General features: G+C 46.8%; 1 protein-coding gene across 2 annotated transcripts in view; it reads left to right on the top strand.

Moving 5' to 3' along the window:
* The window catches only part of GRIK3 (glutamate ionotropic receptor kainate type subunit 3), a 212,749-nt gene that overhangs the window by 127,144 nt on the left and 69,366 nt on the right, over nucleotides 1–16,239 (top strand). For both annotated transcript variants that reach the window (XM_074334406.2, XM_074334407.2), the window contains exons 2-3: nucleotides 2,257–2,433; nucleotides 13,013–13,270. In XM_074334406.2, coding sequence (XP_074190507.1) covers nucleotides 2,257–2,433; nucleotides 13,013–13,270 — 435 coding nt within the window. The remainder of the gene's footprint in view (nucleotides 1–2,256; nucleotides 2,434–13,012; nucleotides 13,271–16,239) is intronic.

Raw genomic sequence — 16,239 nt, 5'->3', positions numbered from 1 at the left:
AGATCATGAATGTTGCCCAAATCATTGACTCTTTACTGTTATATGGAAATATATAGCCAATTGCAGTTTATTATTTCTCTGGTGTTGCCCATCTCTAGCTCCCCCTCCCCGTACATATCTGTGTGTCCATCATTGCAGTCAAGTTCTAGAAACTGAAGTATTGAGTCAAAGATGTGAGCATTTTGAAGGCTTTTGATGTATTTCTAATGGCCCCCAAAGAAGGCAGGTGTACCAGTTCCCACTTCCACCAACAGTTAAGCATGTGTTTGTTTCCAGATACATTCACCAAAACTGGATGTTATAATTTATATGTTTGCCAATGGGATGGGCAAAAAAAAACTGGTATCTCACTGTTGGTTTAAATTGAGTTTATTTGATTATTAGGGAGAATGCACATTTCTTCGTATGTTAATAGCTTCTTTGTATTATTATTATTAGTTTTTTCTTTTGTGAAACATCCATGCTTGCGTTTTACACATTTTTCTGTTGGAGGGTTTGTATTTTTTGTTGGGTTTTAAGTGCTTTTTATAAAATAAGCAGCCTTTGTACTGCCATATATGTTACCAATATCATTTACAAGTTTATTTGCCTTTTAATTTTGTTTATGGTCATTTTGATAAATACAAATTTTATATTGTTTTTATGGCGTTATCAATCTTTATCCTAGGGTTTCTCACTTTATTGAAATGCCTAGGAAGACCTCCTCCACCTCAATTTTGTATAATAATCACCTGTACTTTTTTTGGTACTTTTATAGTGTTTCCTTTCCTCCTTCCTTCCCTTGCTTTCTTGCTGTTTAATCTTTACTCCATCTGGAATTTACTTTGATATATGGCTTAAGATTAGAATCTAACTTAAATTTCTCCCAAAGAATTGAATAATTGTCTCCACACAATTACTAAATAATTCATCTTTTACCTACTGATTGGAAATAGCCACCTTTATCATGCTTTAAATACTTATCTCTACTTGAATCTCTTTCTGGGTGCTTTTTAATCTCATTCCATTGATTTATCTGTGTTTTCAAATGCCATTAAGACATGGTTTTAATTATTTTGGCTTTATGATATATTTTAAGTCTGGCAGTACAAGTCACCTCTCATCTCTTTTTTTAGGCTGTTATCTCCTGTTTAGTCTTCCAGATGCATTTTAGACTCATTTTGTCAAGTAAAATAAATATCCCTCTATGGATCTGATTGGAATTGAATTAAACTGAAAAATTAATTTGTAGAAAACTGACACCTCTACCCTTGAACCTAACTATCCAGGAACATGACATGCTTCCTCATTTATATCTACTTTTATGTCTATCATTGAAGGTGTTTTCTCATTTTTATTACTAGCATTGGACACCTCTTATTTGATTTAATATTATTTAATATTTTTGTTAGTATTGTAAAGGAAATTATTTCGCCATTAAGTTTTCTTACTGATTGTTGCTGATATAAAGAAACACTCTTAATGTGTGCTAACTGGTCCTTTAACTTGACTCTCCTACTAGTTCCTACTAGTTTTCATGTTTAGGGATTATTTTGAGGGTTTTAAGAAGGCACTTATGCCATTTGCAAATAAGAATTTTTTTTCTTTCCAGGAGGTATGCCTCTAAATTCTTTTCCTTTCTTATTTCATTGGTTAGTAGTGTGGTGTGAATCCTTATCGTGCCCCCTTTTCTTTAATGAGACTGCCTCTAGCGTTTCACCATTAGTGTGATATGAAAGGCTGATTTGAGCTAAAGATGCTTCAAGGAAGTATCTTTCCTGGTGCTAGTTTATTAAGCGTTCTTAACAGCATTAGGTATTGGATTTTATTAAGTGCCTTCCTGCATTTTGTAAGTTGGTTATATGTTTTTTTCTCCTTTAAACTATTGATGTGATGGAGTGATATTCATATTGAACCACCCTTACATTCCTGGAATACAAGTCTGTATGGTCATGGTATGTTATCCTTATAATATTCTGGGAGATTCTACTTGCCAGCACTCTACTGAGAATTTTCATAGCAATATTAATAAATTGGTGATTTTATTTTGGCTCTGTTTGTCAGTCTCTATTATCAGTAATTTTCTAGCTGAGTGAAATGAATTAGGAGGGTTTTCATAATTCTTATGCTTCAGCACAATTCCTGTGTATGGGAATTATATAGGATATTATTGAACATTGGGGGTGGGGGATCTTGTCCATAAAACCTTCTGAGCCAAGCATTTTTGTTAGCGCCCCTTCCTTCCCCAGCATACACAATCTTACCGATCTCTCACAGGAGGAATCTTTGAGTATGCAGACGGCCCCAATGCCCAGGTCATGAACGCTGAGGAGCATGCCTTTCGATTTTCTGCCAACATCATCAACAGGAACAGGACTCTGCTGCCCAATACAACCTTGACCTATGACATCCAGAGGATTCACTTCCACGACAGCTTTGAAGCCACCAAGAAGGGTGAGTGTGCAGTTCCATTTGCTTTCTTCCAGGCCTGGGCCTGAATAGGGCATTGTTTGCTGTCCAAGGTCCTGAAAATGTGCCAGAGGTTTGGGTGGGCTTGGGGCTTAGAGCCTTTTCTGCCGTGTTTCAGAACCTGCGACTGTCGCAGTTCAGTTTAGGCTGTGTGATCTCCCAGGAGCAGTAGGTTGTCCATCAGGAGTTCCCAGGCCACTGGCAGAGGGAATGAGGGGCCATGGGAGGGGGGTGAGGGGTGAGGAGTAGGGCGTGTGATGGAGCTGGGGAGGTAACAGTAAGACAGCCAGCCCAGGCCTCTGACACCTCTAAACCAAAGCCAACATTTTCAAACTTATTTTTTATTTCATTGAAATCCTACCCAGACTATAAAAATGCTTAAGGCGTATAAAAAAGAATATGTATAAGTTCAAATATGCAACATTTGCTTGCCACAAAAAGAATTACTGAAATCAGCAAAGATGCTTCTGTAACTGAAAACAGTGTGACTCCAAAGGCTGTGGTGATGACACTTGAAATCTGACATTGGCCTTGGCATTCACTATGTTTTCATATTTTGTTTTGGTTGCCCGACAATAAGAAAATCATAATTCATAAAAATAATTTGTAGTAATCCAATCAATTTTTCCTACAGCTGAATTTTAAAAAATTTCTTTTAGATGTTGGGCTGCATCCTTCCTCATTAGTGAGACATTTACAATAAACTCCAATGACTATACAGAGAGGACTGGAGAACTTTATTCCAAGATACACACACACACACACGCACGCACGCACGCACACACGCACGCATACACATACGCACCAAACAAGGTAACTTGTCGATACCTGAATGAGCTAACAGTTTCCAGCATGGCATATAGCACATGTGAGTGTACAAGTATGCTCTTTTGTTACGGTTTTAAAAAATGTAGTTCATATATATACATTTAATTTAAATTTAACTTAAAGGCTTAGATAACTCAGGGAATAACATCCATAGTTTCACGGAACTCCATTTAAAAATCTCGGGCCTAACGACTCTCATTCCCAGAGAAGACTTAGTCATCCTTCCTATAATATGCTGTAATAGTCCCTTGCTTTTCTTCTGCAAGGCTCTTATCACATTTGTAGTTAAATAATTGTGCGTGTTTAATATCTGTCCCCTTCTCTCCAACGCTACTGAAAGGAAAGCTCTCTCTTGTTAACCAGTACAGCCCTGGCACCTAAAAGACTGGTGTATAGTCAGTGCTCAATGAAGTGATCTTTGAGTAACTCAATGAAGGAATGGTGTGAGGATGGGGCATGGGAGTCTGAGCACCATTGTCCAAGAGCCCTGTCAGTTGAGCTTAGGGACGCATCATCCACGCATCTGGGGAAAACTGAGACCCATCCACAGGGGACCCTTGGTTTTTCTAAGGGGTTCCAAGTAGCTAATTAAGGACTCCTGGGATCCTAGGTGCAGACCTGCCAAGGTGCTACCTTCTGCTAGCTCTGTTTTCCAACACTGTGGGTAAACATTTCAGTACAGAAAGGCAGCTGAGCATGGGCTTATAGCCAGGACTGCCTGGACTTGCCCCCTGTCCGCTCTGATATTAGTGTGTGACCTTGGACAATATGTGCCTCAGTTTTCTCATCTACAAAATGGGCACACCTTTGTGAAGTACTTAGCACATATGAAGTACCATATTGGACTTTGTCCTCCTTACATTGGCTGACTTGTTCTCCACGTGTTGAGGCATCAAGTCACTGGCCTCACACCTACAGGTGCTTGCCCGTTGCTGGCTCTTGTCCCTTCCACTTGGCTTCTCCTTGCCTTGTGCACTGAAGGTTGGAGTGTCCTTGACATTCAACACAGCTAACTCTGACATTTTTGAGGCCACTGCCCTGAGTTTCAGAGCCAGCCTGCACCCAGATTAAAGGCACCCCACCCTCTAGCCACCCCACCCCAACAGCCTGAAAGAGTGGTCTTCTGTCCATCACCCCTCTCCCATGCTGGCATGCCCTCCCTGCACACGTCCTCCCCGCTGTCTTCCCAGCATGCCCTGCGGCCAACACTGTGCAGTCAGGTATCCACCTACCTGTGAGCGTCCATGCTGGCACCCTCTGCCCAGCCTTGTCCATCTAGAAACTGACTGAACGCAACCAAAACTGCTCAGTAAAAAGATCAGAACACAGAACAAACACCTAGAGTCGGAGCACAGAGGCCCACGTGGGCAGAACCACCCCTAAAGGGCTAGGCTGTTTTCTGCCCATTTTTTTCTAAAAACCACTAAAATAACACAATGACTTCCTAGTGATGCACTTGCAGTTCAGTGCTGGGACCTTCCCCAGCTAACAGCGAGCCCGGGCAGAGCTGCAGAGCCTTCTGAGTCACTTCCTCCGCTAGAAACTTACAGTCCTACATATGTGGAACTACCCAGTGGTGGGTGAGCAGGCCTGAGATGGAAACGCCCAGCTCTGGAAGTCCAGCCAGACTGGTCCAAGTGATCAAAGCCACAGCCCCTCCCCACCTTACACCAGATCACGTGACTTAAACCCTGGATGGTATGTCCCTGCACCAGGTCACGTGACTTTACTTAAAACCCTGGATGGTATGTCCCATCTTCTTTCCCTAAATCATTATTAGAGCCCGTGAGGGCCTGTCCAGCCTGGCCCAGTGTGACCTTCCAGCCACATCTGTGCCACTCACTCCCTCAGCCTCTGGGTATGAGCCATACCTACCGTTCTCAGGGTGTCATGCTTCCTCCCACCTCAGGGCTTTTGCACATGCTGTGCCCTCTGCTTGTAATTTCCTTACCCTTGTAAACCCCACCTCTGCCCTGCCCTTGGTTTAGCTAACTCATCCTTCTCAGGGGAGCCCTCCCTGAGCCCCCAGTTATGGTCAGGTCTTTCTGCTTCTATCTTATAACACTCTGGACTTTTCTTTCACAACTCTGAACCCTGGCATGTGTGTGATTACGTGAATATTGCCTATCTCTTCTGTCCTTGGCTTTTCTCTGCTGTACTGTAGCACCATTGCCCCGATTGCTGGTACCATACACTGGTTTTGCCTGTTTTTGAACTTTACATAAATAGAATACCAGTGTGTATTTTTTTGAGTCTTGCTTCTTTCCCCCTACAATATATCTGTGAGATTCACCTACGTTATTAAATATAACAGTAGTGTACTGTTTTTCACTGTTGTGCAGCATTCCATTTTATGAATATGCCACAATTTTTCAAAATCAAAAATGACTGTTGGACATTTGAGTTGTTTCCATTTATGGCCATAGAGTAGTGCTGCTATGAACATTCTTCTAAATGTCCTTTGGTGCACAAATGTGCACATTTTTTGTTGGGCGTATACCTACGAGTGGAAGTGTGAGGTCATAGGATGTGTGTATATTCAGCCAAATGGTTTTCCTAAGTTGCAAACTGCCCAGTGATGGGTGAACAGGCCTGAGACAGAAACACCTAGTTCTGGAAGTCCAGCCAGAGGGGTCCAAATGATCAAAAGGTTTTCCAACACCGATTTGCACTCCCTCCAGCCACGGATGCCACTTGGCAGTGGCTCCACATCTTTACTAACTCTGGGTGAAAATCAGTTTTATTTTAATTTTGGCCGTTTTGGTGGTTTACATGGTGGGCATCTGTGTTGTGGTTTTATTTTGTGTTTCCCTGATGACCAGAGATGTGGAGCATCCTTTCATGTGCTAATAAATCATTTGAATTTTCTCTTTCCTGGAGTGCTTTTTGGAGACTTTCAACCACTTTAAAAAATTGGTTTGCTTGTCATTATCCTATTGATTTGTAGGAGGCTTTTATATATTCTGGATAAAAACCCTTGGTTGGATACATATATTGCATGTATCTATTGCAGTTGCGTTTGCCTTTTCACTCTCTTAGTAGTATCTTTTGAGGCGCAAAATTCTTAATTTAAAGAAGCCCAATTTACCCATATTTTCCATTATGGGTAATGCCTTTTGTGTTCTGTTCTTATCTATCCTAAGGTCATGAAGATATTCTCCTATGTTCTCTTCTAGAAACTATTGTTTTCTCTTTCGTATTTTGCTCTCTGGTCTATCTCAAATAGATTTTCTATTTATGGTAGGAGATAGGGGTTGAGGTTAATTTTTTTTTCTACACAATGCTGGTGGTAGTGAAAACTGGCTCATCTTCTCAGGAGACCTGTTTGGAAGTATCTACTAAAACTAAATGTAAGCCTACCAGGCTGGTCCTAGCCACTTTGTTGATAGTCGCCAAAAGTTGGAAAAAAGGTCCATCAACAGTGAAATGGATAGACTGGAGTATACACAATGAAATGTGCATCAGCAATAAAAAAAGTACAGACTCTTGCTACGTACAACGTCATGGATGAACCTTGTAGCCGTCATGTTGAGTGAGGAAACAGCGGTTGCCTCTGCAGGAGGGAGTGGTGTGCAGTGGGTGTTAACCTTTAAGCGGGAGAGAAAACCTTCTTAGGTGTGGAAATGTTCTATATCTTGATCTACATTGCAGTTACATGAGTGCAGTTCTGTGTAGAAATTCATAAAAGTCTGTGCTTAAAAATGAATGCACTCTCCTGTATTTGTTACATCTCATTAATGTTCGTATGATAATATACCAAAGACGTGCCAACCATGCTGTGGTTGGAAGCACCACTGTCTGACCCTGGAGGCATTTCTGCTGTTGGATCATGCTCCCCATTGGGTACCCTCCACCCCTTGGGTCCCCATGTTCTGTAATCTTTCTTTTCTTTTTGATCTTTGGTTTTTCAAATTCTCAGGAGCATCAGAACTTGGGCCTAATTCTAATTAACCCAATGATAATTCATTTTCCCTAGGCAGAGGTTCCCATCACCACTTCCTTTCACACCAGCTGGATCCAGTCACCTTGGGCCATGTTGGGTGTGGGGATGTAGAGGCACAGAGCCTGGCACTGCCAGCCCTGCCAGCTCTGGTTGAATTAGTTCCTTTCCTCCACATGAGACCCAGGAGGCCTTTCCCCATTAAAAGAGACTTTCACTTATTGTCTTTCCTTTTAAATGTTTTTTTGGAGAAATTAAAAAGATGAGTGACTGCCAGGCAGCGCCTGAGCCAGCATCCAGAGAGCGCCGGTGTTTCTTCCAAGCCTGACCAGAACAGGCCTGGCATCGACCCAGCACTCCCCAGGCTCCTCTGCCTCCACTCATTCTCTGGGCTGCTCAATTCCTTTTAAGACACAAATTGATTGGGATAATTTTTGCTATAACTACAATTGCCATGGAAAGAGGGCGGGGGGAACTGCATTTAGACTGTGGACTCCTGCAATGACTCTGAACCATTGAGTTGCTGTAAAATGACCAGAAAATGGATTCAAAATTGAAGCCACAAATAATGTAATTACTGCAGTGTGTGCTCAGGGCTGCCAGAACAAGGGTTGGCTGCTGCCCTGGAAACATCTGGAGATAAAACTGCTGCTGCTGCTGCTGCTGCTGCTGCTGCTGCTGCTGCTGTTGCTGCTGCTGCTATAACCCCTGTCCTGGTCCCTTTGGGGAAACAATGATCTTCCAGATTGGAAGATCATCAGAGGGTGGAAGGGACATGGAGGGGACAGGAAAAGGGATGTGGAGAAAGGCCAAGGAGAAGACATAGGTGATTGGCAGGAGTGATCCCTCCTGCCACCCAACAGTGAGGTCTGATGACGGCATCTCTGGCAGAATGAACCCCAGTGTGGTCATCATTATCACATCACCACCACTGTCAACACCAGGGCACCATTACCACAAGCACTGTCATCACCATCAACAGTGGTATCACATCCACTCTTCACACCAACGTCAGCGTCACCACCCCACCATCGCCATCTCTGTCACCTCCAGGACAGTGACATCTTCATTATCACCAATCTCATCCTCGCCAATGTCACCGTCATTCCTACTGTCATCATCACTGTTACAGTCCTGGTGTTGACACTTCATTGTTGCCAGTCTTATCAACACCATCAAAAGTGTTATCACCTCTACTCCAATCCTTGCCAGAATCCCCACCCCTACTGTCTTCATCACCATCACGGTCCTGGCATCAGCATCTGCATCATCACCAACATCGTCACCACCAACATTGTTATCACCTCCTCATTCATCAACATTTATGTCACCGTCATCATGTCTACCACCATCATCACCAAGACTGTCATGACATTGACATATTTATTGCCATCAATCCCATCATCACCATCCCATATTATGTCACATCAACATTATCACCAATTCTACACTCATCAATGCCACCACCAGGATCATAACCAGCCCCACAACATGGTCTTCCCTTTCACCACTGTCACTACAGTTACCTTTACCATTATCCCCACAATCGGTGTCTAAATTACTTCCTTCAAGATCATTTGTACTATCTTTTACATCTTCATGATTTGTGGTTGGTCCACTCTCTCCTGCCTCCGTCAAACAGGATACCCAGACCTAGGGCCTGGTGAGGAGGCTGAGCTAGGTGGGTGTAGAGGGCAGGGCAGCATTTGCCTGCCTGCGCCCAGGCCTAGATCAAAGGGGGAAATCCAAAACACAGATTCTTGAAGGTGGTCATGGGAGGGAATGAGGCCCACAGGTCATTTGACTAAGTCATCCTTTGGAAGGTCCTAGAGGTAAAGAGAAAGAGTAGAGACAGGAGATGATAGGATGGAAACCGGAGATATCAGAGGACAGCTACAAGGTTCAAAACAGAGGGAGGAGGTGGAACATGAGAGAAACCTACAGATTTTATTGGGTGCTCCTGGCCTCTGACTTGGGCAAGGAGTGACCAGGCCTGGACAGCAGTCACTTATTCACTGTCACCATCTCCTCCATGTTGGTGTCCAGCCTCCATGGCTACAAAGTGACTCACATGTGGTCTCTTCCCTCAGCCATCACCTGCTCTTAAGGGGACAAGTGGTCAGAGCAGACACCCGCACAGCCAGACAGCAGAAGAACGGCATGAACAGGCAGTGAGAGTAGAGGTCAGGGACTGGTCTCCTTGGGACGAGGGCACAGAAAGGGAGAACTGTCCCTAGATTGGACAATTTACCGACATGCCCAGAGTTCCGATTTTTGAGCAATTTATTATCACCGGGGTTTGTCTCACACACACACTCACACAAAGTGCAGCCAAGGTGCATTGACTCTAGGGTAACAATAGCAGGGACAAAACAGTCCTTCCCTGATTTGGCCTCTGGTCCCACAATTGCAGGAGCATCAGGAAGGCACCATGTGCCCTGCTCTGCATCCTCTGCTGCACATGGCATTGGCTAGTAAGAATCCTGGTGACAAAGGAGATGCCCTCTGCACTGGCCCCGCAGCTTCCCATACATGGCTGTCCTGTCCCATGTTCCAGGTGGTTCCAGCAGATTCCTAACAATAACTAATCCCCCCCCCCGCCGCCCCTGCCAAGAATGCTGTATTTTTCATCTAGGCCATAAATGCCGTTCTCTGGGGCTCTTGGGGGAAGTACACATTTCAGGAAAAATAGCTGCTTTATGTACTGTCTCCTATTCCCAGGAGTGAGGGAGTGGGGAGTATATGTCAGTGGAGAGGAAAACCACACATTGTCACTAATTCGAAACCATCCTGTATCTTTAGAGCCATGGGTACCACCCTTAAGCCAGGCAAGAGGGCCCTTTTCCCAGGGCCTGTGCTTTGGAGGTGATGTCCTCGGCCTCCTCTGGAACACATCTCCTCCTGGAAAAGGGGTCAGTGGGGCCAAAGGGACTTGCCCGTTAGGACCCTGTGCCCTGCCCGTTAAGACCCTGTGCCCCGCCCTTCTAATCTTTGCTCCAAGTATCTGGAGCCCTGAATTTCCTGCCCCGTTGGCCCTGCACCCACCTCCGGGCCTGCATGAGCCTCATCCCTGGGCTGTCCTACCGAGAGAAAGCCATGCCTCATGGTCCCACTCATGGGCTCTATCTAAGTCTGAACAAGGGGCAGATGTTTGCAGAGGTGTGGACAGAGCTCAGATGCAAGGGTCAGGGTGTCCACATGGAGAGTGCAAGGCCCTTTATTGTGCAGGGTGGAGCCAGTTGTCAAAGATAAGGGGACAGGATAGGCACTGCTGCCACCTCTCCCCATGTCACTGGGCATGAGAAGTCTCCATTCTCACCTGGCTTTCCAGGTGGTTGTATTTGTCAAGGTGAGAGGAAAGGGCTTATTTTATGTAACAGTTTGTTAGCTTGACTTAACAATGTTTAACTAGATAGGCACATGGTATATGGGCTTCCGTTTGTACTGACTCTACACCCTGCAAATCTTAGGGATGGGCCTGAGCACAGTAGGTCATTTCCAGAGGCCCGTGGGGCAGCCAGGATGCGTCGGAATCCAGTGAGCATCCGTGTTAGGGGCTCTTGCCTCCTATGTCTTGCCTCCTCCTATGTGCATCACACGGTCACACATATGCGTATCGTTCAGTCTCATGGCTGCAGGCCCGTGAGTTCGCTGATGCTCTTCAGTTAGGGCTGTTCTGGTTGCAAGTGACAGAAAACCACATCTTAACTGGCTCAAGCAAAAAGAGCATGTATTCGTTTATGTAACCAAAGTCCAGGGTTCCACTTGACCAGGGGCTCACATTTCTTTGTCTCTCAGCTCTGCTCACCCCCATACTGACTCCATTCACAGGCCAGCGCGGCACTTTCTTTGTGAGCATAAGGTGGCTACTGTACGTCCGTGTCTTACCTCCTCCCAGGTCCACTTACAGAGAGAAAATGCTCCCATCATAGTGCCGCCAGGTCTCATGGCGTCCCTTTGACTCTGTCTGGTCACATGACCATTCTCGAAACCAACGGCTGTGGCCTGGGGGAGGTCAGTGAGCAGTCAGCTTAGGGTCTAAATCACTTACCCACCCCTCATGTGTTGGTGCCCAAAGGAAAAGTAGAGATAGTTACCAGAAGATAGGGCAGTGGCCCTTGGGGAGCCCTCCCCTTGATGCCCCGAGAGGTCCATTTTATGGTTCTTTTAAGCACAATCCCTGTATGAGCCTACATCCCCCTTCGATCCCCAGATGCCCCGGGTCTGTTCATTTCATGCCATGCTCTGCCCACTGATGTTTGACCTTCCCAGAAGCATCTGCTGTCTGAACTGCCTCCCCCAAGAATGTGAACTGTTTGAAGGCAGGGATTCAGCATTCATCCACTCAGCAGATGTTGATTAAGCACCTGCTCAGACCATGTACTGTTTTAAGCACTGTGGATACAGCAATAAACAACATAGATCAAGCCATTGCCTACTTGGAGCTTATATTCTAGTAGGAGGAGAAGTCAACAAATGAATAAGACTTCCATTGTTATTTAATAAATGAAAGGAAGGAAGGAAGGAAGGAAGGAAGGAAGGAAGGAAGGAAGGAAGGAAGGAAGGAAGGAAGGAAGGAGAGAGAGAGAAAGAAGAACAGAACACGGGGTTGAGGGAGTGTGGCTAGATGGGGATTGCTATTATAGGTTGCGTGGTGATTCCTCTCTAATAAGACAGGCAGATGCAGAGACTTGAAAGAAGGAGGGAGGGAGCTATGTGGAGATCTGAGGGCAGAGCGGTCTAGTCAGAGAGGACAGCAAGTACAAAGGCCCTGAGGCAGGAGTATTCCTAGTGTGTATAAGGAGCATCATGGAAGCCAGTGGGGCTTGAGTGCTGTGAGGAAAGGAGCGAGGAAATCAGGAAAATCATGGGGGTGGAGATGGTAGGGACAAAGGTGGGGAGGAGCTGCCATAAGTAGGGACTTGTTGGTTACTATTAAGGACTTTGGCTGAATGAAATGGGAGCCCTTGGAGCAAAGGAGTCATGTAATCCACTTTGTGAAAGGCTCACTGTAGCTCCTGAGTGCAGAATAGATGGTGGAAAGGATTACTGAGGACGCTGGAACCAGTGAGGAGCCTTCTGCAGTCGTCCAAGTAAAAGACGATAGTGGCTTAGACCAGGGTAGGAATGGCGAGAAGTGGTCAGACTCTGGTATATTTAGAAGGTGAAGCAACAGGAGTTGATGATGGATTGGGATGTGGGATATGAGAGAATGAGAAGCGTGAAGACAAAACCAGGGTTTTAGGCAGAAGGCACTAAGGCGGTGGAGCTGCCGTTTACCGGGAGGCTGGGAGGAGAAGAGGGGGTTGTAGTCTGAGATGCATCTTAGACATCCAAGTGGCAATGTTGAGTGAGAGGTGAAATGTACAAGTTGGATGCTAGGAAACAGGTTATGGCTGGAGATTTTAGTTTAAGAGTCATCAGCAAGAGTCATAGGTGTTTCATTTCTATTTGTTTCTCACGTTTCCACCCAGAGCAGGGCATGGTACAGAGCTCATGATGCTAATCACGATGAGGACATCATCAAAAGTGGCCGTCATTTCTATGTATTTCACGAGCACTGTACTGAGGGTACATTATCTCATCTGACTTCCTGTGATCCCACAAGGCAGGGACTATGACACTCTGGTTTCAGAGAGATCGTCAGTCATCCATCCTCAGAGGTTCCAGCTGCTGTTTTTCCCATGTGTTTCTGGGATCATCAAAATCATTACCCCCCACCCGCGTTGCCCCAGCCCCTAGATGCCAGGTAAGACCCGGCACTGAGCCCTGTACTGTTCTCTCGCTCTGTTGCAGCCTGTGACCAGCTGGCACTGGGCGTGGTGGCCATCTTTGGCCCATCACAGGGCTCCTGCACCAACGCCGTCCAGTCCATCTGCAATGCCCTGGAGGTGCCCCACATCCAGCTGCGCTGGAAGCACCACCCGCTGGACAACAAGGACACCTTCTACGTGAACCTTTACCCTGACTACGCCTCTCTCAGCCACGCCATCCTTGACTTGGTGCAGTACCTCAAGTGGCGGTCGGCCACCGTGGTCTATGACGACAGTACAGGTGGGTGGCCAGTCACGGCCAGGCCAGGGTTAGGGTGCAAGGGAGGACGAGCCCTAGGATTGGGCTCTTGACTGCTTACCCACCTCAGCTACCCCAGGGCAAAGGTCCTCACTCACACCCATGCTTCATCCAGTCACACCGACATGGGTTCCTGTACTCACAGCCCTGTACACACCAGCCACACGCCCACCACACACCTGCCTCACACCTTCCCCACCCACCTACCTCCACCCCGGCAGCACGCTCAGATCAGTACTCAGCACCCCGTCAGCACCTGTACCCACACCTGCACAGCCACACCCACACCTGCCTGCACTCACGCTCGCACGCCTCCATCCACAGCAAATGTGTCCAGCCCCGTGCTGGCTCCGGGCACAGGCTTTGAGCTCAAACTGGCCAGTACATGTGTGCCAGCTCTGATGCTTACGAGCTGGGCAGCCAGGAGCTGTTGCCCCTCCTCTGTCCTTCCAAAGATTCGAGTCCCGAGACATTTCTTAGCCCCACCTCTTAAGAGAGAGTGTGACCTTGGCAAGTTGCTTAACCCATCTGGCCCCGCTCTGCCCACGCGTCAAGTCAAGAGCTACAGCATGCAGCCTGGAAAGAGCCCTCCAGCTCTCAGCTGCCTGTGATTCAGTGTCAGCTCTTGATTACCTCCTAATGGGGAGTGGGAATTGCACGGAGAGAATCCGGCAGAAAAGACATTCCGAAGTTGTTGATTTATCTTGAGATTCTACCAGTATCTATTGAGGTCCTGCTATACCCAAAGCACCAGACCGAAGATCCTGGAGGGCAGCAACCCCCACGCCTCTCAGTGCCCCCAGCAGGAGGTCTCTGCCATTGAGAGGTTCTCCTGCCCAGCGCTGGGTCACCTCTGGTGTTTCTGCAGCCCTGTCGATTTAGCTGTCTTAACATACCACTAGCATGATTGTTTCTGAGCTTGTTTCTGCTTCCAGACTACGGGCTTTCTGTGCCTCCAGGGTTTAGGACAGGGCCTGGTACAATGCAGATATTTTTAAATGTTTGTTGAACTGAATTGAATCAAATTGAAAATCACATTGAAATAAATGATAGTTAAATTTGCAGGAAAAAGTGTGTTGGGCACTCATAAATAAGAAGAAATGAGGGTGAGGTTACCCCATCTGCTCCTGAGAAGTTATTCTTATTAGAGGGGAGTGGGTGCCCGCCCAGAAGGCGCTGGTCATTCCGGGCGATCCGAGCTAAGAATCGGGTGACATGTACATACATTCAGGGCTACAGGTACTTGGGGAGAGTGGCCTTGGCTAGCCTAGGCCGACTTACCAGAAGAGAGAGACATAATCTTGGTCTTGAAGATGGATGGACAGGGAGAGGAGTCGTGAGGGCTTTGCAGGAGGAGGGGACAGCATGAGCCAAAATGAGGAAGTGGGACTGTGCATGGCCGTCTCATTAAGGGGACAGCCCAGCTGGGATAGAGGGTTCGAGTATGACAGGAGCCAGAGGGCTTTTTCTTAACGTGACTCGTGTCCCTTATCATGGTGGAAGTTCTGTCTCAGAATCTTCCAGCAGATCACCCAGTACAGCTCACTGAGTGTGCCCGCTACCTTGAGCACAGTCAAATGGGAATGGGATTGCCACTGACTGATCCCTCTCAATCTCGAGGTATCTCTTGGGACGGACACATTGCCACCCAAACAAAATCATGGCTCTCTTAGCATGCTAGAAGGGGGTATACCAGTTATCTATTTTTACAATACAGAGGCTGTTTGACTTATGATGGATGTCTAATTTTGACCCCGTTGTTAGCATGCTGCAAAATCCTGGGAGGGTCACTTAACCGCCCTAGGCCTCAGTTTCTTTATCTGTAACATTGGAACCAAAGTCGCTAATCTGCATGCTTTCTAGGACAGGGAGATGGTTAAGTTGGGTAATGAATGCAGAAGTGCTTTGTAAGTGAAAAGCCTGATTCCAGCAACATGATTCACTGCAGATATTTTGAGAGCGTGATTAGGAAAGCAGCCAGGAAGGAGAGCTCATCTCGGGCAAACAAAAGAGCCTAGTCTTCTGTTGGGGTTGGCCGAGAAGAGTCTCTGGTCTCCTCGGGGAATACACTGATGGGAAGGAGGTCTGACATTTGCTGCTGGAGAATGTGGGTCACCATATATTACACGGGGCAATGCACTTGGCTGACAGGAAGGTTATGGTGGCCTCTGCTCCAGCATCCAGGCTGTCCCTGTCCTCATGTCCTGGGTCCCCAAAGCCCATATGCCTGCTGATGCTGTGCGTGAGTCTGAAAATCGAGCAAGTGGGAGCAGAGTGTGCACTCAGGGCCTTGTGGGACAGCAGGTGTGAGTGGCCAGCCTCACTCAGCCAAAGAATTTCTCAGATTAGTTTGGGGAGGAAAGGTAAGCCTGGGTATGTGTTTGGGGGAAGCTTGTGGTCTCTTCCTCCTCTGCTAAGGTCCACTGATATCCTCGTCCTCTTCCCCGTCAAGGGGCCCCTGGGCCCCTGTTGATCCAGCCACTCAGGACTCCAGAACCCTGTCCCAATGCAGTCACCTGGGTCTGTGACCTTCCAGGGGGCCAGGGCTTCCTGATGCCCGCAGCTACGGCAAAGCTTGTTTGGGAGCTCTTTGGAAGGTGTAGGTCCCAGGCGTAGCTCTCTGTCCTCCCCAGCAGACTGCAATGAATGACATTAGTCAGATTGCTTTCCTGACTTCCAGACCTCAGGAATGAGGCTAGACCGACCCAGACATATGTACCGGAAATGGCTTTGCAAACAGGGGCTCTTTGTTTGGAAGGCTTCTAAAGCGGGCTGTCTGTGTGGGGGACTCTGTCTAAAGAAGGACGCTGTAACAGTTGATTGCAAACTTTAATCCAGTACAAACTTGTTGAAGAAAAAAAAGGAAGAAAACAGAAGAAGGCCTGTGCCTTCTTCTGCCCTGTTGGACTCTTTCTCAGGTTCTATGTGGTGACCCCCAGGCTTCCTTCCTC

Source organism: Rhinolophus sinicus, chromosome 14, assembly GCF_057876585.1.
Source record: "Rhinolophus sinicus isolate RSI-liver-muscle chromosome 14, RSI-T2T, whole genome shotgun sequence".
Taxonomy (NCBI): domain Eukaryota; kingdom Metazoa; phylum Chordata; class Mammalia; order Chiroptera; family Rhinolophidae; genus Rhinolophus; species Rhinolophus sinicus.
This window is presented reverse-complemented; position numbering and strand designations above follow the sequence as displayed.